The following is a 23,103-nucleotide window of genomic DNA, read 5'->3' as shown; positions in this document are numbered from 1 at the left end:
CATATAATCCTCTTGTGTTAAAAGAATATTTGAAATAAATAAAATGCTTTGCAATCTTGCGGTTGTTTTGTTATAAATATTTTGTTGTATTTAACATAAATTACTATGAAAAACTTAAGCCCAAAATGCTATTTCAACGACAGTAAAACGTATTTTATCTACCTCCCTTACCCTAACCCAATCATAAAAAAGCGCATTTATTTTGGAATTCATTTTAGTTTTAATTATGCCAATGAATTGTTTTCGAAATTTTTTATTTTTATGGATAGCCTATGTACACTCGGCAATGCGCTTTTTAATGATATGCGAATAGAATTTAAAATTGTTATTTTATGCACTTTTTAAACGCATTTTTATACCTTAATAACAATGTGCAAAAAACAATAACAAAAGTTGTTCAAACAAAAAGTCGTCGTTGTATTTCAACATGATCACAATATACGAAAAAAACGCAAAAAGGAACGTTTAAAAATAAAAGAAAAACACAAAAAATGCAATCACTGAAAGCAAAACTACAAACATAAAAATTTCAACATTTACACCTGATTCAACCTTACACCTCACTCTAACACTTAATTTTCAACAAAAAAACGATTTTTTTCATAGGTAATTTTTGTACTTCTTCAAATAGACTGTGAAGTCGGCCTCCTTATGTCATAAGGGTCTAACTTGGTATTCAAATAAAAATTCAAGTTTTTATAACATATATATTCTTAGTTAAAGTTAAATTACTTTTTTTCTACGTTTTTTAGTTTACTTATTGTACCATAGGGCTAGATTTTTACCCCCTTCGTACAAAGTTGTTAGTAAATTGTTAACCAATCTAATACCAATATGGTATAATTTACATTAAGTTCTGTATTTGTTGATTTGTTTTTGTTTTAAACCAACAGCAAGAGATTGAAATCCAGCGTTGAAACCGATTGAAACTTCGTTGTTCACATAATCACTAGCTGTGTCAGTGTATCTGATATATTACAAGAAATAAATAATAATTAAAGCAAATTATTTTTTAATAATATTGAAACCGGCAGCGTGGTGTAGTGGTAAGAATACTTACTACACCACACATGGGGTCGTGGGTTCAATCCCCACTGCTCTTATGCTGTAGCGCCCTTCAGTTAGGCGCTATAAACGGTATGAACTCCTGCTGAGCCATCACTTAATCAGCAGCATAATTACCGGGCAATTATAATCTATAATATAACTACTACAGGCAACTCGAGACTGGGTCGGAGTAACTAATGTTTTTCTATGTTTAAGTCGTGCATTTGACTTTCCCACAAAAAATGACCAAAAAAAACTTTAAAATATACTACTTACCGCCCATATTTATCAGGACCCGCTACTAGAGCACCAAATAAAATATTAGGATTGACTTCATTATTGTACAAAACACCCCTGTCACATGGTTCAGGTGATAACGGGCAAGTACTGTGAATTCATGTTTAATTGTTAGTACTTATACATGGCTTGCACAAATATATAGGCAACTAAATATTAATTAAAGGGGGTTTCTCAATATGAAAACAGACATTTTTTTTTATTAAAATTTTTAAGAGGCAATATGTATAAACATATAAATGTTACATGAAATATTAAACACTATAATACTGTATGCAAATTTTTTTTAATTTTTAAATTAAATTTTAATAAAAAAACATTTTTAGATCTTTAACAAAATTAAAAATAAAAATTCAACATTTTAAATTTAGTTACCCACCTTCCTCTATGATGGGGGTTTTGGGGTGATTTAGGCCCCATTCCAACAACAAAACCATCCCCAATTCCACCCACCAATATCTCCATCTGATTTTTAGAAAAATTATAAAAATTTTCACGAATTTCTTTGTCTGTTGTTAGATCCATAGCTTGGAGGGCCAAAAATGCAGCATTTGCTAGAAAAATATATTGGTATATAATATGTTGTATTTATTAAGTAGTAATATATACATATATAATAAGGCTTAGTGGTATTAGTTGAGAGTTGCAATATGATATTAGTTGAGAGTTGCAACTATGCTACGACAACTACAATATCGACCGTAAGACAGGCTATTTAATAGTGTCACATAAAAATAATATTGTAAAGTTTTATTAACTTTTACTTCTTATCACCTGCATGCATTGTAGGCCCCCATTGGTTAATCCAAACCAATCCATTTACAGTTTCCAATGAGCTATCAATCAACCAATTCACATAATAATTCACCAACTCCATGTGTCCAGGTTTACGAGTAACCTTAGCTAATAAAACACTCAGACCTCGAGTTTTGTCGTCCCATTGAAAGATGTTTTTGGAAGTATCTAAGGTCTGGTATAAATCTTCGGATTTTTGTAGGTAATCTGGGTTATCTGTCGCCCTGTATAACCACAAGGCACCCCAGGCCTTAAAAAAAATAAAATGTAATAATTAATACTAATTAAAATTATTCTCTATTTTTTTAATTATTTTTTTTTAATTAGCAAGTTAAAGTAGTTTAATTCTTAATTTTTTTTTTTAATATTTAGTATGTATACATAATTATATCCAAATATTTAATAAAAAATATTTTGACATAAAATATTCCTTAATTGTAATACTTACTAATTCATCGTTTATTCCATGCCAAGTAAAATATCTCGTAGCTGTTCTTGGTATAATAGAACTATAAGATCCTCTAAAATTATCGGCAAATTTGAATAATTCTTCAGCATGTTTTAAACATTTTTGGGAATATTCTGGATCTGAAAAAAAAGTTAATAAAAATATTTAAATTAGTAAAAATTTTAAGTTTTAAAAAAATTATGATTTTTGTAAAGTTATAGCCTTAATATTTCTACCAATTTTAAAATATGTTTGTGCCATTTTCTGTATTAAAGTACCTCTAAATTTTTAGTTAAAGAAATCATACAAAAAATCTGACCAGAATAAGATTTAGTATAGATTAAATTAGTTAAATAGTTGATAGGCAGATTCAAATAACTAATACTTAAAAATTAATGGACGCAAATTGTCCACTTTTCCTTGACATTAAGCCAAGTAAAAGGTTAGTTACGTTAAAAGTTAATCTGATTCTCAGGAAGTAGATCCGACTCGTTTCTAATAAATTTCTTAAATAATTGACATTAAGATAAGCTGTGGAAATTTTGTATGGTTACCAAGAAATTGTAGTGATGAGAAATATTACAAAAAAGAACAGGAAAAAATAAGAAATTAATTTAAAATTAACTTTTATAAAAAATGTTTTATTTTTTAAGCAAATCCAAAGTTAAAATTACAGTTTTTTTTAAATTTAACAAGTCATTAATGACAGTTATTCCTGAATGCCATAACTGACTTTATTTGGTTTATAATAAAATGATATTTAAAATCATAAATTAACATATAAAACTTTATCTATATTATAATGTTAATCTTACCACTTTCTTGGAAGTAAATACTGGCAGCAGCCAATGCAGCAGCAGCTTCCCCTGCAACATCAGAACCCGGTCGTAATTCAGTAACTTTGTAAATTTTACGCAAGTAATCTTTTGAATCTTCCGGCCTATTCCAATCCTTTGCAGCCGATAAATAATTTCCAATCTAAAAAAAGAAGCATTTTTTTATTTTAAAATTTAGAAATTTCCCGAAATTTTTGGGTATATTTTTTACCTGAACAACTAATTCATTCTTGTCTAAATGGCACTTAATCAGGTAATCTGTTGCCCATCTTATCTGAGCATTTAGGTTTTCTATTTCACCAGATTCTTTGTAGGCTTCGTTGTAGTCTATAGCACCCCATATTAACATAGTTGTACTGTATGCAATTAGGAAAGTATTTTTTACATTTCCAGATCCTATAAAAAACATAAATTTGAATTAAAAAATAGGTAAGTGATAAGATTTTTTTTGTATATATCTTTATCCTCGATGTGGGAAAGTCGAATGCACGACTTAAACATAGAGTTACATCAGTTACTCCGACCCAGTCTCAAGTTGCCTGTGGCAGTTTGGGATATTATAGATTATAATTGCCCAATAATTATACTGCTTATTAAGTGCTGGCTCAGCAGGAGTTCATACCGTTTATAGCACCTTACTCAAGGGATTGAACCCATGACCTTATGTGTGGTGTAGCAAGAGTTCTTACCACTACACCACGCTGCCGGTTAAGATTATGCTATTAAATAGATATCCATTGAACCCAATTACCCATCAGAATGCAATTTATATTTAATAAATTTTAAGCTTTAGGCAAGTTTGCATTCAATTATTTTCTATTAAAAAACATCAATAAAATGTCAAATGGCAAAGTACGTCACGAAATTGTGGAACTATCTTAGTCTCAATCTTAAAACAAGAACACAATGTTCTTTTTAGATCTTTATCTAAATCTAATATGAAGTGTTTATGGGAATAATAGTTGGTGCTCGTTATCGAGACAAGTTCGTGGGAAATAGTGTTTTAGTAAAATTACATGTTTTTGTTTGTTCAAACTGCAGCATTACCTAATACAGTGGGTTATTGATAAAACTGAAATGTCAATGTATTAATAAACATCCGTTTACATGTGATTATAGGTGCGCACTGTGTATAATATAAAAACATGTTATTTCTGATTTTTTTTGGTAAAATTTGATTAAGAGAAATATGTAATATTCTATTTATAAATATATATATTCGATTTAATTTAACAAAAAAACAAAGTTTTAATCTTACCACAATACCATCCTCCTGTTAGATCAACTCCCATTCTGCATCCATCTTTAACATCAGAGTTTGACCTCCAGAGGACTCTGTTCTTCCCGGATAAAATTCCAGATCTCTGAGCCTCGTAAAACAAAATTGATTTGTGGATAATTTCGTTGTAATCTCGGTCCTTGTTGGCTGTAACCTTCTTTAACTGGTTGCCTAAAAAAAGAAAAATTAATTATCAAAAAATGGTAATTTAAGAATGTTTTAAAAACTCAAAACTCATGACAATGAACCGACCTTGAAACTTTGTCTTTTTCCATTTCAAGTTCATTTTTCCCCCAGCTGGGAAACCCCCATTCCTAGTTTTTGCAAGACATCGTTCAGCAAACAAAAATTTATTTTCCTCGTAATTGTCTTCCAACAAGTTGTCCTCGTTTGTTAAATCTTCATCAAATTTACGAGACTGAGCTTGTGGTCTGCAGACAAAAAATATTTCAAATATCAAAAAAAAATAAATAAGTTGTAATTATTTGACAAGAAATAAAAAAAAATTTAAAATTATAGTCCTTATTTTTATATTAGAATTTTTCAGCAATTTTTTTCTCTTATACTTACGGCACTGTGTCCCAAATATTAGCATCAAGGGAACCAATGTAACCGCTTGGTACCAAGGTTCCTACTTTCCTCTCCCTCAACTCGTAGTCAGCACAATATCCGAGTAACTCAGCTGTTCCTTTGATTTGAGGATAAGTATTCCCGATACTTTCTCGAATTTTGCCGACAAAACTCAGCGTCAAATCCTGAAAAATAATAACAATAAGGAATGGCAAAACAATGTTCGTAGAACTAGATAACATGAGATGGATCACTGCTGCTGGTACTTTTAATTTAAACTAAATATAAATTTAATGCTTAAAGTTGAATCATTTAAATAAATTTTAGACAAATCTGCTTAAAGACCTAGTTTCCAAGATTTGATTCTAACTGTTAGTAATTAAAATTAAAGTATTAATAATAATAACTTTATGCTAGTTTAAAGACAATAAATATATGCTAATTTTTTTTTTTTGAAAACAAATTTTCAACATCTCTCTTACCTGATCATAATAAATGTTCAAGTTGTAGGTTTTCGACATGAAACAATATTCAAATCTGTTGTGGGTGACAGCCAGAAAATCAACTGTATAAGTCTCCAGCTCCTCTACTTCCATATTAAATGCAATTCGGGTCATCCAGCCTCCCATGATTGGGTTCTTCATCGCAGGAAAATAAATGTCGCCGGTAAAACCATTGTGCCACGAGCTATGAATTGTGACTGTGCCTTTGTAAGTTGGGCACCCAAAAATAGCTCCGCTAATTAACATAACTGGTCTGTTTAATACTCCATCTGTTAACCATGAATCTCCATTAAGACCAATACTTCGATATGATGATTGGTAAAGTTGGCGGGGTTTAGATGTAACTGCACTTGTCGTAGGTATTGGAGTTGTCTGGTTAATTATTGATGAGTTTTCTCTTTCATGCAGAGTTTCTAGGTTTAACAGAGTGACTAAATGTTCATCTTGTATTAAGTTTGGATCTTCGGTTGTTGAATCTTCTGCTTCTTCAGATGGATCTTTTTGTACCAAAGATGTTATTTTAATTGGGGTTGATTTTAATGAAATTGGGGGTTGTCCTACTAAGGCAGACCTTGAATTTACCAAGTTTTCTTCTTCATTCGCAATTGTAGTTGGTTTGATTTCTTCTTTTTCGTTTTTAGTCAGTGTTTTTACAACATTACTAATCAGTTTTTTACTCCAACTTGGCTTTGCTTGGCTAATTTGAATCCTGTTATTTTCTCCTTCCTCTTCCTCCTCTTCCTGTTCTTCTTCTTCCTCTTCTTCTTCTTCCTGGATCTTAGAGCTGGATGGAACATACTTTGTGCTTGGTTTCCATGGTTTTCTAGCCTTACGAATGGGCTGCATTTCCTCCTCAATTACCTCCTCCTCTTCTTCAACTTCCTCGTCTCTAGAAGATCCCACCGGAAGTTGGATCCTCTTTTTCGGGGACCATGCGCTCTTAATAATATTTCTAATAACAGACACAGTTACCCCCGATTTTTTACTGGGTTTTAAATCGATTGCCTCGCATTTCGGACGTCCATTCGGCCTCCAAATCCCGGTTAAAATGTCGCAGTTTTTGTACTTTGAACTCCTAGTAAGTTTGTATCCTTTATTGCACATAATTCGACACCGATCAAGAGTTGTTGTGCATTGAATTTTTCCATGTTGAGGTCGTTTTAAACCTCGACAACCGGAGCTTAGAATATTAGTTCTTAATATTTTACCTGAACCACATTAAAAGGTTGTTAAATTTTTAAACTTATAACATTTTAATTACATTTTATCACATTTAAAACTACAAAATTTAAGCGCGCATTTCAAAGCCCCTGCGAATTGCATCGGAATTCCCAAAATAACCTTGTTTATTAAACTTAATATTTATTTCTATTGTAACGAAAAGATTTTGCATCAATTTAAGTAAAAAAGCAAGTTTTTATGCAGTAATCATGTGAAATTTACTTATTGTAAAGTCTACCATTTAATTTAAATAAAAATACTAGACTTACCTGCTAAAAAACGGCCAAAAAAGAAGGTATTTCGATTTGATAAAGGGACTGGATTGTATCGTAAACCGTAAGAAGCTTTTATGCCTCCCTCTCCGTCTCTTAACTTTCGCAGAAAGAGAATATGCTGGGATTTCGGCTGAACTGGGGCACATAACGGTTTACGACCAAATTGTCCTAATCTAAAGACAAAAAATGTGAATATTAGCAGATTGGCAAAGCAAAAAAAGCGTTATTAGTAAAGAATAATAATACAAGAGGGCAGACCAAAGATTTTTCGTCTTTTTAAGGAAAAAGGGAAACTTAATTATTAACATGTCGCGCTAATTTTCTTTTCAAAACCAAATCAAAACATATCAAGGAAGTAATTTGCAGCAAACAATAATATTGGGAATTTTACGATTCCTTGAAATCTGCGGTACACAAAGTTTCCAATACATGTTTACCTTATCGTATCGCCAATGGCAAATTGTTGAGACTTAGCGGAAAACAATCCAATAATGCGGAAGGTCGCGTCATATCTTCCCTTGGCTCCGTTGTTTACCGGATTTAATCGGACTACTTCGGCTCTTAGAACAACATCCGACCTAAAACAAAAACATGACGTCACAAAAATTCGATACCGATGACGTCATAAGTATCTGGTAGATCCTTAAATCGTAATACTGACGTCACATATATTTATGGTGACGTCAGAGATAAGGGAATAGTGTTAAAAAGAAATAATCGAATAATGACGTAACTAAATGTATATAATAACGTCATAAAAATTTATACAAAAACGCCAAAGATATTAAGATAATTACGTCACAAAAATGATAATATGACGTCACGAATTTTTGAAATAATAATCGATTACCAATTAAATCTTTAACATACTGATATTCAGTTTTTAATAGGTGGGCAAAGCTAAAACGATTATACAACTGAGTTGTTTATAAAATGGGATTGGCTTTAGTTTAATCTAGATTAAAACTAATGCGTTTTGCATGTGAGATAATACAGCTTTAAACATAGATTAGTTTTGTTATTAGCTTAAATTTTTCACCAAAATCCGAAGGAATTTTGTTATTTTGCTGAAAATACTAGAACGGAATAAACAAACCAAAATTCCACGTGCGCATGTCATGTTATTCCGTTTAATCCAGCTTCAAAACACACAAAAACCAAATAAATTTGAACAACAGATTACTCATAAATTACCTGCGTGCGAAATCGGCAAATAAAGTTCCTTTTTCAGGTCTAATGCAGGCCGAGGTTACAGATATAAATAACAATAGAATATATATCTCTTGTCGAAGCATTTTGTATCGTTATTTTAATAAAATATATTTGAATATGATATAACTTTAGTGTATAAGTTTTAAAGATGTTTTTTGTGATTACGGCCGATTGTGGGCCTAATACACAGTTAATTTTCTGCCAAAATAATAAAACAAAAGCGGTTAAATAAATGTTATTATATATTATTTAAACAAACTGTTATACTATAATTTTTTAAAACAGCACACTTAAATAATAAATAATGAAGTATAACTAGTTCAAATATTTAATTTTAAAAGAAAATTCTGTCAAATTCACGATTTATAATATTTTTGTTTAATTATCAAAGTTAAACAAATGTCAGCGTAGGTCTGGTACAAAAATGTCAAATAAATTCTAGCTAAAAATCTACTTTTGAAAATCATTTATTTACATATTATAATTACTTTTTTACTCATACTGTTATATAATAATATATAACGTATTAAATTAAGCACTTTTTATACGTAAATATTTTTAATATGCCTTTCTAGAAGAATCTTATATTAAAAATGCTATAGCTATAACATAAAAATATAGCTAATAACGTATTAAACAAAAATATCTAAACTTCAAAAAACTATCTATCTTAAAATGTTGTTCCTAATGCCTTCCACCTGTTACTTTAACAAACTAACTACCTGCAGTAAAAATATGGTGTTCTATCTTTCGTTAGTTATACGAGCGGAAACTAAAGTTGCGTGAATGTCAGAAAGTTTTAAACGATGCCATTCTTATGAGATTAATTTCTATTTTAAGTAGATCTATAAAGCATGCTGTAGTCAAAAATTTACGTTAAAAATCAAAAAAAATTAGAAAAAAAAGTAATTTCTGAATTAAATAACGTAACGTTTACTTTTTATTTAATTATACACTGAAAATAGACAACTTTTTAATATGTAATTTTTGCTTTAATAAATTGCAATTATTAACCGCAGCCAAATACAAATTTGACTTTGAATTTAACCGGCATTCAATTTAAAATAAACACTAAATATCACAAAACCTGTAAAACCTATTCTCAAGCGCACTAAGATATTTTAAAAATAAACAAATCTTAAGTATGTAGAACTTATCTGTAAAAAATACTAAAAAATCAACGATTAATTACCCAATTAGTATATTTTATTGCCCTAAATAAACTAAAAAAACTGATCCATAAAAATCTAGAATTTTATTTGTGTTTTTACTGTCCACAATTTAGTGGTTTATTATGACGTCAGCCTTTTCCTTTTAACGTCATAAAAGTTGTAAAATTAATGTTAATTGTTATACACCTATTACCTGCAAGTCGTTATAACTGTTATTGTTTTATAGCTTGTTCGTAAAAACCTAAAAAATACAATAAAAATATTTTTTTTAAATACGAGACTTGTAATTTTTAGGTAAATTGATTTAAAAATATGAAAATAAATAAGCAGTTAACCATTTTTTTGTACATAAGGCTAAATAAATTTCAGTACATATTTATTTTAATTTATTCGATATTGCTTTTGCAGGGATTATTTATAATAAAACTATTGTTTCGCATAGTAGATAACGCAAAATAAGGTAAAGATAAATAATATCTTAATTCGAAATCTAAACCCGTGCCAAAAATTTTTAGTTTACTTCAATTTCCGTCCAAAATTACTGATTTATATCTTTTTATCTGATATCTTGATAGTAGTATGTTTGTATATTGTTGTTATACTGCAGACTATATACACATTTACATTGCCTTGCCTTTCACAGTCTATTGACAAATTTTTACATCAAAATTGCGTAAATGAATAGCTAAATATATAATATTTTATTGCTATAATAACTTAACGTTTACTACCCTTACCTAATTCTCTATAAAAGTTTTAAATTTATTTTTATTGCTTAATTAATAATTCTAATTGATAACCTTTATTCCACGAAATGTTAACATGACAATATTTCATAGAATTTTGCTTAACAATAAACGTTATTTTTTAAAGTATTTTAATTGTATATTATACGATTTTTACCGATAATTTATTATAGGTTCTACATTAAACAATAGTCAAATTGCATAGACATAACCCAAACAAAAATTAAAATTAATATAGCGGCTTTAATTTAATAAAAATAATTATAACTTTATCTATAAGATCCACGTAGATGAATATAACGAACCGGTCTTAAATTACTAGTTTAGAAGAATTAATGCAAACTTAAAGCGTTGTATAAAGGATATAATATGTAAGAAAAAAAATGCTTTCTAATCCTTGGGTTTGTTTGTATTAAAATGAACGTTCAACCAAAATTATGTTTTAAGTGTTTTGCTGAATTTAAACCATAAACAATACCATGAAATATAATTACTTTTTAAGTGATAATAGCCCTTTAGTTATGCAGTAGATTTTTATTTTAAAATATAAATATTTATATGTTACAAATAGTTGTGCTCAAATTAATTCTTAATTTAGAATTTATGATATTATAACGCATATAATTTCAAAGTCAAATTTTGACGAATTTTTTATAAAAAAAAAGTTTTTTGACAGATTGTCGTAATGTATTTAACCTTGATCTTTCAACTAAAGGTGTGTATGACATATGTATATACAATTTGTTATTCTTAACAATTTTGTTAACCTGTAAGGTTAACAATTAATTGATTGACAAAAGAAAATTGTAACAAAGCCTGTCATCGACCAATTAATCTGTCAAAAAAAACTAAAAAAATTTAAGGATAATATCGCGAAAAATATTTGGGCCTGTTTTTTAGAAAGTAAAAATATCTTCGTGGGCGTTGAAAAAATTTTTCTACGTGGCACGGTCATCACTGGTTATTTTACCAAGTAAATTTTTGGTTCTTTGCCAACTTTTTTAAGATTAAAACAATGTTTTTAACAATATCTTTCGATCGTTAACTGTTATCGAATTAATATCACAAGCAGACGAAACCCCGAGGCATATTGGCTGCGATTTTTCCATTGACATTTGCAAGTTGAACACTTAGACCAAAGAATTTAACTTTTTACGTAGTTTTTGGCAGTTCAACGCGACGCAGTATTGCGAAATTTAAAATTAAAAAAAAAATTTAAAGTTTTTGAAACTTATTTTTTGTACCATATTTTTAATGAACTTATTTAAAACAAATTTACTAATATTTTTAAAAATAAAATACGTTTTATAAGTTGTTTAAATATTATTTTTTTGCTTTTTCTAAAATAAAAAATGTATAAGCAATGCTCAACAGCATCGTCTAGCGGTTACAAAATAAATATATTTACCGAATTTTTTCTACCAAAACCAAAATTGAAAATGCGATCTTTCTGTATTTAACAAATCTCTTTATTTCAACAAAATTTACAAATAAACTACAAACTTTTTTACAGAACTTTTAACTACTTTTTTTAAACATATGAAAATTCATTTTTGCCTAAAAAAGTAAACTTATTTGACAGCACCACATGACAAAAATCTAAGCTAAAAAAATCAAAACATTTTTTTTTACAGAACAAAAATTATTTAAGAATGCAATAACGCTGTAGTTAAAAAACCAGCGTTTTTTAATTAAAAGAAAGACTTAAAAAGCAACCAGTTCACAGTGTAAATAACAAAAGCTTTGGTCATGAACTGCTTCTTTACTTAAGAATTAGATAGAAAAAAAATCCCCAAAATGGAGGACTATTTTCTAACCCCAAAATTTTTTTTTTTTTCTGTTTTGAATTTGGATTGAAATAAATAAGGCCGCAAATGTTTAAAAGTTGTTCTTATTTTTCTATCTCCATGCTCGTTTATGAGAACTATTACCGTTATAAGTTGAACCTGTTTTGCTAGATGAGTTGGTCTGTCTCGAGTTTGTAGTAAGACGGCTTAGACGACCTAACAAAATATTTATTTCAATCTTATGTTGTTTATTAGAAAATAGAAATTTAAACACTGAGGTAAATAATGTTTTGGAATTGTATTTTTATTTATACAACCCTTGCGTTGTGATTTAATTTTAACTACTCCAGTTATTTTAAAATTAAATGTGTTTTCTAAGACTTTGACGTTGATAACAATACTAAAACATATAAGTAAAAGAAAGACCTATAATTAATAAATACAATAGTTAAAGAAATGTATTGATGTATAAATTATTCATGATAAACTTGTCATCTTTTGTGAACTTGGTATTATCATGAAGGAAAAGCGAAAAAGATAATAAAATTTAATTGGAAAAAATTAAATAAAAGTTTGGCTGGCCATCAACATATACTTACTTCATCATTTAAAAATCCAACCTAGCCCCTTTAGAATTTAAAAGAAGATAAAAATAAACTTACTTCCACTGGGTATCAAACCCAGGACCTCAGAAATTAAAAAAAAAGAAAAAGAATATACTTACTACCATCAGCAAAAAACGAAGTAAGAACCTTAGGCTGTATAATAATAAAAAAAATACCTACTTCCATTAGCGAAAATCCAAACCCAGAACCTCAGGATTTCAATAATTAAAATAATATACTTACTTCCATTAGCAAGAATCAAACCAAGGACCTCAGAACCTAACAAGTTAAACTATTAATCAATACCATATACTTACTTCCAGTGTCTTGAGGAATCAAACTATCCTCCAGGTAATGAGAAATTTTGTCCAAATCCTCCGCTGAAAACCTCTTCTTCTTGGGGTTGGAGGGGGGTCCGATGTACTGGGGGTTCGATTTACGTCGTGGCTGGTTTGGGGCTCTGCAACTTAAGGGGTAACCTCCATTTGTGATACCATCAGGGATTTTCTGGTACATAACTTTAAGACCTAAAAAAAAAATAAAATTTAGAAAAATATTTGAAAAATTCCTGATATTTAACAGAATTATGTAAGATAAGAGCTAGCTTAAATAACAATAAAATATTATTAGCTCAACACTTAAGAGTTTATTTAAGCAAACAGGAAATACATTCATAAAGGCTTTGTTCAATGGAACAATGTATAGAGATAAGATAACACTGTGAACATATATAATGTGTAAGGGTTAAACCTTTAAGTTGTTGACCACAATATTGTAAGGTGTATGTTATTGTAAGCTACTTAAAATATTTCCTCATACCACAGTAAAAATCAAAATAAAACACAGAAATAACAAATATAATTTAAAATACCTATTGCTGTATTAAATGACCTTAAATGTAGAGTCAGTTATTTGTTTAATTAGTACTTATAACACTATGTTGATTATACAAAATTTAAAATGCTATAAAAATAATTAGCAACCTCCAGAAAGAACAAAAATGTTGTCGAACCCACGTTCCACCATCGTTGTTGCCGACACCGTTGCAATCCTTTCATCTTCATCATAAATTATTATTATTCGACCTGGACAATTTCTCTACAAATAAAAAAAATAAGGCCATAAAACACTTGCAAGTACTCCAGTATTAGTGGATCTATATTACTGTAAGTGGTAAAACTTACATATTCAAGAATTTCTTTGGTAAAATTGTTCATAGTTCGGGATAACATTGCAATTGGAAAGTTAGTGGCTAAGAAAATAAAAAATAATTGCAATTAACTGATCTTAAATACCAACAACCAAGTTTAACCGTTTAAAAAATATACAATAACAAGATTCAAACAAATTTGCCAATTTTGTTTAAAAAATGAATTAAAAAATCCCAAATCTTAATTCCGTACCATTCCTAAATACCAGTAAAAAGTTAAATAATATCAAACCATTGCTTTTACCTCCAGTGATATGACATGCTTTGAAATCATCAGAATCTCGAACATCCAATAATAAATACGGGCAATCATTGTAAGGTTTCTCGGTGTAGGGGGTTTCCAATCTCTCTGTATTTGGTTTGTTGTAGTCAAGTACATCAACCTCACCCATGCCTTTTATTACACTAAATCAATAAAAAAATATGTTAACACAAATACATAAGAATTATTGTAACATTTAAAATTAGGGTTGTACCTTTGAAGTGAGGATCGAGGTGAACTTAATTCATTTTCATGGAATCCATTCTTTAAGGTATCAGGGGTAACTGAATGGTTACGGGGAGTTTCTTCAAAGTTTCCGTTTAAAGTAACAGAAGAGGCTCCTGATCGAGCTGAAGCTGTGAAAGTTTATATTTAAAAATCAATATAGATGATATATATTAATATCGAAGATCACAAAACATAATCACAGTATGACTTTTAACAGTTAGGTTCGATTCCCGGTTACAACACTTGGCCAGACTACATGAGGTCCTTAGTTTGATCTTCACAGCTTTTATGCTATAGTGCACATAAGTAAGGCGCTATAGACAGCATCAACTGTTCCCCAAAAACAACTGGCAGGTTAATTATCTGGCAATTATAATCCAAAAAATATTAAAATGCCAAATGCAACTCGAGACTGAGTCAGGGTAACAAGAGGTACTTTTTGTTAATGCTGATAAGTCAACCTTCCCACCAAATCAAAAAATTAATAAACAAAAAATTAGTGTTTAATCTTACCTAGGTCTGATATAGAAGAATCATCTTGCATTGAAACATTAGCAACTTGAAGGATCTAAAAAGTTGAAGTTTTAATGAAAGTATGAACACAATACTTCAACAAGTTTAGGATGAGTATAAACTCAAGAAGCACTTGGGAAATATTTTAAAGTATTTTGTTTATTATAGCAATTCTTTAACTAACTTTAGAATAAGATATATTTCATTGGTAATATTAGAAACAATAATTTTTTTAAAAAAAGGTATTTTTATTAAAATTTTTTGTGCTATAAATAAATGTGCAAAATTTAGCCAAAAAATTAATTTTTAAAATACACAAAAGCGCTTTAAATTAAGATCAAACCTCATATTAAAATCAATAACTCGAGGGTTAACAGATTGGAACGTGGTTTAAATACACTTAAATTTAAACGGGTGGTAAATTATAAAGTCCACTTTAAATTAAGTGGCCAAGCGTGCAACATTGGTGGCTAAGCTTAAAATGGCTCTCGACCAACCGGATTTATTGTCCTAAGTGGGCAGTTGAAGTGTGTACCTTTGTAGGTTTAAGTAAGTTAAGTGCCAACAACAACTAGACATTAGAACTACAAAATATAAACTAACCGCTAAAATAGAACAAAAAAATGCGAAAAATTTTGCTTAAATTTTTTTACCAATACAATTTTTTTTGTAACATTTTTCTTGCATTAAAATTTTTCATCCAATATTATTTGTTATTTTAGCATATGTGGTTTTTGGTGTAACACAATGACATTAACTATAATTTATAAAACCACCACACCTTGAATAACAATCTTTTTAACAATAAAACTGACATTAACGTTACTTACACCAACATTGGGTCAACCAAAACAAACAAAATACAGAATTTATTTAAAATCTGTTTATACAAAAATCGGGTTACAATAATTATTTTAAAGGTTACAATAATTATTTTAAAGGTCAAATAAAATTAAAAATTAAAAATAAAACACAACATTTAATTTAATATTTATACCCCGCCTTTTACATTAAAATTTTCGACAAACAAAAACCATGAAACAATTATAATACTCAGAACAATAGTAATTATCAGATACAGTTAAGTACTTTAAAGTTATCGGGTCAGGTGGTATTGAAAGGAACAAACCACGTTAACGTATCCGATAACACGAGTTTCGAACATGTTTTGTAATTGAGACGATAAAAACAAAAAGTTCTGTGAAATGTATTTTGACCTTAAAGCTGGTTCCAACAATAACACTTTTTGTTTTTCAGTTTAAAAATAAATTAATTTACTCTTTGACTGTTTTTCAAAAAAAGGGCTTTTATAGAAGAATATAAATAAAAGATAGCACATAAAATGTTAATTAATGTATTTTATTTTTTGCCGCAATACAATAGACTTAAAAACTAAAATTTTAAACAAAAAATATTGACTTGATTAAATAGAAATCAATTAGAAAAATATTGAATTATTATAAGATATATTGACTTACCAATTGTGCCAGTGTGGTTGCTTTCATTCTTTTGAACAATTCATCCTTTTTATATCGATAATCTGAAAAATAAATCAATCAAATAAACAACCAAAAATCTTATTTACCTTTTGATATATTGATTAATATGATGATGTTCTTACCAATGCCAGGTCTCCAATTTATTTTGATTGGTACTTTTCGTTTTTCCATTTGGGCAATTAATAAAATATACTAACTTAAACAATTAATCACATTTTTAGTAAAACAATATATGTATATTGGCAGTTTTATTCTAAACTCATATGCAAATGCATTTAACACTAACACATTTTATATTATCTGGACTGAAATAAACCTAATTTCATATCTTTAATAATTCCATTAACATAGAATTTACACAAAAACAAATTATTTATAACACATCTTTCAACATTACATTAAGTATTACTTTTTACACGATAGGGCTTAACCAAAACCAACACAAAAGAATAATATCGCGATATTAAATATGATATCTCGACAGTTAAGTATGTAACCCCTAGCTACTGGAGTAAAATACTTGGGCTGTGTACACAATTACATCGATATATAATGACTCTATGACAACAACCACTTTAGAAATATTTTAGATTAAAAAACCGCAACAATGAGTTGGAAAAAATTACAAAACTACTTAAAAATTGGGAGACTGAGTTTTAGATTTATTTTTTTAAACAATTGTATATATATTTAAAGATAGGCCTGGACTATTTAAACAAATTTATATAAAGATAAATAATTATAATTTTTAATTAATTTTTATTATTAAAATTAAAAAGTCAAAATAAAATCATAATTTTTTCTTACTTGTTTGAATTTCTTCAATTTTTTTAAGTTGTCGAGTTATACTTGAACCTAAATTAAAATAAAAAACTTCATTTATTTTAAATTTTACAACAAATTTGTTTTATTTAAAATAACTTTAAAGAGTTCACACCTGTATCAACTCTAGATTGGACATCTGTATATCTTCCACTGGTTGGTATTTTTCTTTGTAAAATCTTGAAAAAATAAAAATGTAAACTTAGTACTTCTAAACTTTTATAATTTTAGATTTAAAATATTTACAGATATTATAATTTCAGCCTAAACATTTAGGCCAATGTACAAGTCTTAAGAAAACCAACTAAATTAAAAGAACAGATTCTTACCTTTGAATCTCCTATTCCAGAATGATTATGTCGAGACATTTTGAATTGTTTTTAAAACTCTACAATTTAATATTTTATAATATTTTAGACCTAAAAACTGAAGATAAACAAGGAAAAAAAGAGTAAATATAAAGCTTACACTTTTTTAACTTCAGTTATACACTTTGAAAGCAGAAGCATTTGTACAAAAAATACAACAAAACAGGCCAAAAATTTTATCCAAACTGCCAATATAGCTGATAGCTTTTAAATCTGAAATTTTTTAGTCTTTTAGTTATAATTAAAGGCAGAGGATTTCTTTATATTTAATACACCTACTTGCAAATCCTGTGTTAAACAAATTTATTAATCAGTTGGTTTAGATCATCTAATTTGATTGAATCTTTTTTACGATTTATCAACTTGCCAATTTAAAAATTTAACAAAATATTGTGCCCTCCAACACCAAAATTAATACACGATAAGCAAGCTTCTCCTTTAAATAGTAGTTTATAAGAATTTGCATTCTGTAATTACACAAATTTTTGCTAATTAGGTTTATTAAAACCTTTCCAAAACCAGGAAATTAAAAAAATGTTGTTTGAATGTTGTCGCAGTTACCAACAGAAATCATAAAATATTTAACCGCTTGTGGCACAATTTTAGTTAAAGCTCATTATCCTCAAATTAATTAATTTTTCCACCCTTAGAAAAAAAATGTTTTTTTCTAATGTTAACTTACTAAAAATGCTAAAAAAGGTTTTTTATTTAGGTTTTTGCAATTTGCTATTTAATGTTTCAATAAAGCTGTTCTTACCAATGCTTTAAAGTTTTACATAGAATTTCTAATGAACTTTTTTAATACTTATTATGATACTGCATAACACAAAATATTTAGTAATTAAACATAATTTCAATATTCCATAGCAAATAATATAAGAGAATATAATCTATATATACGTTAACACACAGAAAAAACAATTATCAAACAGTTGTACCCTATAACAAACAAAACACAAAATTAAAAAGAAATATTATATAACACCATCATATTATGCTACTAAATATCAGTGTACTATTGAATTAATGTGAAATAGTATAGGTATTATTATAATGGAATATACTCCTATCACTGAGTAATGATTGAGGTATTATAATTTTGTACATAACGATTAATGATAAATATAGAAATGTAACATATAAGCACATATATTTGCTTGTTCATTTACATCACAACACAACTACTACCCCGTTTCTCCTTAGTCAACCACTTCACCTAAAATCAAATAAAGTTTTAAAATAAAAATTGTTTAAACATTTAAAAGGCAGAAGTAATGAAAGTTAAAGTTATTTTTAAATGTACCGTCTTCAGATTCTTTTCGGTGAACGGAGGATATCGAAATGTCACCAAACTTTCCAGGTTCTGCTTTCTCCAACAAACTGATCGATGTTGTGAGAACGACTCAAAACTTTGTTTTCCTGCATAACATCCCATCCCACTTTCACCTGTGTGTATAATGTAAAGTATTTGTGCAAGTTTTACAACATTCTCTCATTTAAATTAGGATATAAGATCCAATCTCAAGCTGTGCAAGTTCAAGATGTCTTTAACTGTGTGACATAACCTTTACCTATTCTCAAGTTGTACAAAGTTTTTCATAATATTACCCCAACCCAGTCTTAAGTTGTACAAGCTTAAAATAATATTGACCTCATGACATTACCCCAACCCAGTCTCAAGTTGTACAAGTTTAAGATATTATTGACCTTAAAATGTTATTCCAACCTAGTATTAAGTTGTACAAGCTTAAAATAATATTAACCTCATGACATTACCCCAACCCAGTCTCAAGTTGTACAAGTTTAAGATATTATTGACCTTAAAATATTACTCCAACCTAGTATTAAGTTGTACAAGCTTAAAATAATATTGACCTCATGACATAACCCCAACTCAGTTCAAGTGGAACAACCTTATCACCTTCAACCCAGTCTGATAAAACCCCAACCCAATCTTAGGTTAAGTTTAAGATACTACTTACCCACACCACCAAAAGGTAAAGTATGGTTTGCAGCATGCATAAGAGTGTCATTCACCGTGACTCCCCCACTGTAACTTTCACTCATTATCTTTTCAACAACCTTAAAAATAACAAAACACAACAGTTTATTAATGTTGAATTTGTTTCTAAATATAAAGCCAGCAGCAAAGTGTAGTGGTCAGAACACTTGGCCTAACTACATGAGGCTCTAGTTTCGATCCCCACTGCTCTCATTCTCAGTGACCTTAAGTATGGCGCTAAAAGTGGTATAAACAATAAAATAATAGTTTATTTATCAGGCAATTACATTCAATAAGATCCAAAACTGCCAAAGGCATATCAAGATAAATAAATAAACAAGCATTAAAAAACTTAAAATATCAGATTTACGTGATCTGATTTGGAGAAGATATACATAGCAAGTGCTTTAGGATAACTGTTAAAAATCTTAATGGCATCTTCTGGACCTTTAACACTTAGAATCGGTAAGATTGGTCCAAATATTTCTTCCTTCATTAGGCTGTCACTTAATTCAACATTCTTATAAATAGTGGGAGCTAAAAATAATTATAAAAATATGTCAATTTAAGTTTAAATGCTAAATTTTTGTTATGTGCTTGTTTAAAAGTTGGTGATGCACTGATTTGGCCTTGGCATAAGATTGGAAATTTAATTTTAACTAGAGCATACAATAAATAAAATCTGCATTGGATATGATTTAATAGGACTTCCTGTTTTTCTAAAGAATGCTCAAGTTAGATTGTAAAATAAGCAAACGACAAGAATTTACCAATCCACTTACAGATATATCTTTCTTCAACAATTCTAACATTTCCACAAACCAGTTTCTCTTGTGGCATATCATCCAAAAGTTTAGCTATCCTCTCATAATGACGATCTGCAATTATTCGACCAAAATCAGGGCTCTTGTAAGGATCTTCACCATAAAACTCCTTCAAAACTTCCCTAAAATAAGATTTAAAAGTTTAATAAAAATGAATTTAAAATATTTTTTAATAACCCTCCATTTTTAGGAGTTCCACTCAGGTATTTTCAGTTTAGTTTTACTCTATATAAACATTACACAAAGAGCTTATTTAATTTTTAAACACTTTTTTAAAACTATCCACAAATCATCAATAAAAAACGTTACTGTAGTTTGACGATTAATTTTTCAGTGACGGTGTCCTGACATACAAGATAATCAGGAGCCAAACAAGTCTGTCCAGCATTCATACATTTACCCCATAACAACCTCTTAGCAACTGTGTAAAAAAACTATTGTTTTAAAGTTTTTTTACAATATATACTTACCTAAGTTTTAATGTTTAATGTATATAATAATCCTCAAAAGTTGCTAAATTTAAAACATTATTCAACAAAATTATAAACAAATTTGATATATATTATAACTAGTAGATTGCCCCTCTACAGTTAGCATCTTAATTGTCATAAAATAAGGACAACTTGCAACTAATATTTGCCCACAATAAATAAGTTAACTTACCCATTTCAATATCAGAATCCCCGTGCACATAAACAGGACATTTTCCACCAAGTTCTAGAATTACTGGAGTTAAATGTTTAGCTGCAGCGGCCATAACTATTTTACCAACCTAATAAATTAATAAAACAAATTGATTAGTAATGAGACCAAGTCAGTAATGTAGGCATTAATTACTCAATAATGATTATAAAACACAAATAATAAAAATAAAATACAAACAAAAAATACTAAATATTAAAGGTTTGGGAAGTTTATAAAGTGCTATACAATGATTAAACAATGGATTTGTATAACAATAGCCTTTGAATACTAAAACCAAATTTAAATACAAGAAAATGGAATATTAAGTTACTTTTGTTAAGAACATAAAAATCTGTTTAAAGTAATATCAAGTTTCGTCTCACGTTCTTATTTCCTGTAAACAAAATAAGATCAAACTTTTGTTCAAGTAGTGAAGTTGTCTCTGGAATTCCACCCAAATATACTGGGAAACAATCCTGAAAAATACAAAGTAAAAATATTGTTACTTACATTTTAAAATTGTTCATGTTAAAAAGTTGGCATATGTATATTACCTTTTAAATACAAGTATCAAAATGATTAAATATTGACTTAAGAGACTTGTCTATTTATAAGTAAATAAATTTGATCACCTTGTCTAGATATTTTGGAATAAGTTCAGACAATAACTCAGCAACATTTTGAGATATTTCTGATGGTTTCAATACACAAGCATTACCTTCAAATACAATTTTGTAAGTTTCATAAAAAATTTAAAATACAAAAAATTTTTTTTACAAAAAAGTTAAAAAATAAACGTTATATTTGATTATCTAAATGGCAGTACAAATATATTTTTAAACATAATTCAAGTCCATACCTGCTGCAATGGCACCACATAAAGGTTTTAACATAAGTTGAACAGGGTAATTCCATGGAGCTATCACCAACATTACACCATACGGTTCCTTCCTCACATACATTGAATCAAAAGTATTTACAAAACTTTTTGAAGGATAGCTTGGCTTTTTCCATTTTTCCAGGTTGTTGAGAGCGCTTATTATTTCATTTTTTACGCCATTTGCTTCAGCAACCGTGTATTCAAAATCACACTAATAAAGAAAAACAATAATTAATCATTTTGCTATATATGTTATAACGAATAAAATAAAAAAATGATTTTTCATTAAAAAATAATAATAAGAATTTTAGTAATAATTTTAAAAATATATAATATTGTTATTAAAATTTTAAGACTGTAAGGAATTTAAATAAACTAGCCCATGATATAGAAAGCAGTGGGGATCAAACCTAACCCATAAAGTATTAAAAAAAAGTGCCCGTAGCTTACTTTAGATAAATTTAACCAGTATACCTTGTGACCAGCTATTTTAAATAACCATTTAAAAAAATTATAATTAAAAACAATAAAATGTTATAATATTAACCTTATGCAAATCCTTTTGAACCGCTTGTACTAATTTATCGTGATTATCCACACATAATTCAAACAATTTGTTAAGTTGTTCGATTCTCCATGCAGTTGGTTTTGTTTTTCCAGAATTATAAGCAGCTCTAAATAAAAAGTTTGGTCAAATTTTTAATTTTATTTAACTCAAATGCCTGTTAATAACATATGTCTATACAGCTAATTGATTTTTTATATTAAAACCTGCCATTTTATTGACACTACATCCTAATGTTACTGTTTTAAAGATTGTTTTTCTTACATAAAATAAAATTTAAAATTAACTAAAACAATTACAAACAAAACAAATTTATTACCTAGCTTTTGCTACTATTTCCTCAGCTGATGCCATTTTTCAATTTTTACCTAGATGTACCTGCTAAAAATAATCATAAATATTACAAAAAAAGCCTTAACCAAGGTTTTAACATTAACGAAAACGCCCTATACT

At 28.5% G+C, this 23,103-nt stretch overlaps 3 protein-coding genes across 5 annotated transcripts; all 3 read right to left on the bottom strand.

The window, feature by feature from the left end:
- Positions 1–402: 402 nt before the first annotated feature.
- Positions 403–8,673, bottom strand: LOC145745238 (uncharacterized). The gene is made up of 14 exons (XM_082563248.1): positions 8,466–8,673; positions 7,709–7,849; positions 7,266–7,444; positions 5,755–6,983; positions 5,273–5,457; positions 4,955–5,133; positions 4,682–4,873; positions 3,635–3,819; positions 3,403–3,565; positions 2,588–2,727; positions 2,119–2,389; positions 1,724–1,898; positions 1,324–1,434; positions 403–967 (listed from the first exon to the last, which is right to left on the bottom strand). Exons 1-14 carry the CDS (start codon positions 8,564–8,566, stop codon positions 850–852), a joined length of 3,369 nt encoding a protein of 1,122 aa, XP_082419374.1. The 5' UTR covers positions 8,567–8,673; the 3' UTR covers positions 403–849.
- Positions 8,674–11,849: 3,176 nt separating this feature from the next.
- LOC145744718 (centrosomal protein of 41 kDa-like) lies at positions 11,850–18,185 on the bottom strand. Of its 3 annotated transcripts, XM_082562646.1 has the most exons (12): positions 17,975–18,185; positions 17,657–17,715; positions 17,443–17,506; positions 17,313–17,360; positions 16,485–16,546; positions 15,007–15,061; positions 14,480–14,621; positions 14,248–14,408; positions 13,978–14,045; positions 13,777–13,891; positions 13,111–13,320; positions 11,850–12,404 (listed from the first exon to the last, which is right to left on the bottom strand). In XM_082562646.1, the coding sequence occupies exons 2-12, from the start codon at positions 17,693–17,695 to the stop codon at positions 12,301–12,303; spliced, it is 1,068 nt and encodes a 355-aa protein (XP_082418772.1). In that variant the 5' UTR covers positions 17,696–17,715; positions 17,975–18,185; the 3' UTR covers positions 11,850–12,300. The 3 variants fall into 3 exon arrangements, with proteins under 3 accessions (XP_082418772.1, XP_082418771.1, XP_082418773.1); XM_082562645.1 differs by having other exon boundaries at positions 17,657–18,184; XM_082562647.1 differs by lacking the exons at positions 17,313–17,360; positions 17,443–17,506; positions 17,657–17,715; positions 17,975–18,185 and adding an exon at positions 16,628–16,772.
- A 328-nt stretch (positions 18,186–18,513) lies between these two features.
- On the bottom strand, positions 18,514–23,033 carry LOC145744743 (aldehyde dehydrogenase, dimeric NADP-preferring-like). Its single transcript, XM_082562677.1, has 12 exons — positions 22,970–23,033; positions 22,633–22,759; positions 22,065–22,296; positions 21,838–21,923; positions 21,589–21,681; positions 21,185–21,293; positions 20,831–20,942; positions 20,480–20,643; positions 20,068–20,234; positions 19,678–19,777; positions 18,999–19,141; positions 18,514–18,911 (listed from the first exon to the last, which is right to left on the bottom strand). The coding sequence occupies exons 1-12, from the start codon at positions 23,002–23,004 to the stop codon at positions 18,861–18,863; spliced, it is 1,419 nt and encodes a 472-aa protein (XP_082418803.1). The 5' UTR covers positions 23,005–23,033; the 3' UTR covers positions 18,514–18,860.
- Positions 23,034–23,103: the final 70 nt, after the last annotated feature.

This window comes from Corella eumyota, chromosome 3, assembly GCF_963082875.1.
Source record: "Corella eumyota chromosome 3, kaCorEumy4.1, whole genome shotgun sequence".
Taxonomy (NCBI): domain Eukaryota; kingdom Metazoa; phylum Chordata; class Ascidiacea; order Phlebobranchia; family Corellidae; genus Corella; species Corella eumyota.
The sequence above is the reverse complement of the archived record's forward strand: the minus strand, read 5'-3'. Positions and strand labels throughout refer to the sequence as shown.

Excerpts from the sequence above, each read along its gene's own strand:
- LOC145745238 (XM_082563248.1), bottom strand. The coding sequence starts at position 8,566 with ATGCTTCGACAAGAGATATATATTCTATTGTTATTTATATCTGTAACC. Across the intron at positions 7,445-7,708 it reads GCCATTGGCGATACGATAAG|ATTAGGACAATTTGGTCGTA; the intron begins GTAAACATGTAT and ends TTTTGTCTTTAG. Across the intron at positions 5,134-5,272 it reads AATATTTGGGACACAGTGCC|ACCACAAGCTCAGTCTCGTA; the intron begins GTAAGTATAAGA and ends TTTTGTCTGCAG.
- LOC145744718 (XM_082562646.1), bottom strand. The coding sequence starts at position 17,695 with ATGTCTCGACATAATCATTCTGGAATAGGAGATTCAAAG. Across the intron at positions 15,062-16,484 it reads CAACCACACTGGCACAATTG|ATCCTTCAAGTTGCTAATGT; the intron begins GTAAGTCAATAT and ends TCAACTTTTTAG. Across the intron at positions 14,409-14,479 it reads CCTCGATCCTCACTTCAAAG|TGTAATAAAAGGCATGGGTG; the intron begins GTACAACCCTAA and ends TTATTGATTTAG.
- LOC145744743 (XM_082562677.1), bottom strand. The coding sequence starts at position 23,004 with ATGGCATCAGCTGAGGAAATAGTAGCAAAAGCTAG. Across the intron at positions 21,924-22,064 it reads ATGTGGTGCCATTGCAGCAG|GTAATGCTTGTGTATTGAAA; the intron begins GTATGGACTTGA and ends TTGTATTTGAAG. Across the intron at positions 21,682-21,837 it reads TTCCAAAATATCTAGACAAG|GATTGTTTCCCAGTATATTT; the intron begins GTGATCAAATTT and ends TGTATTTTTCAG.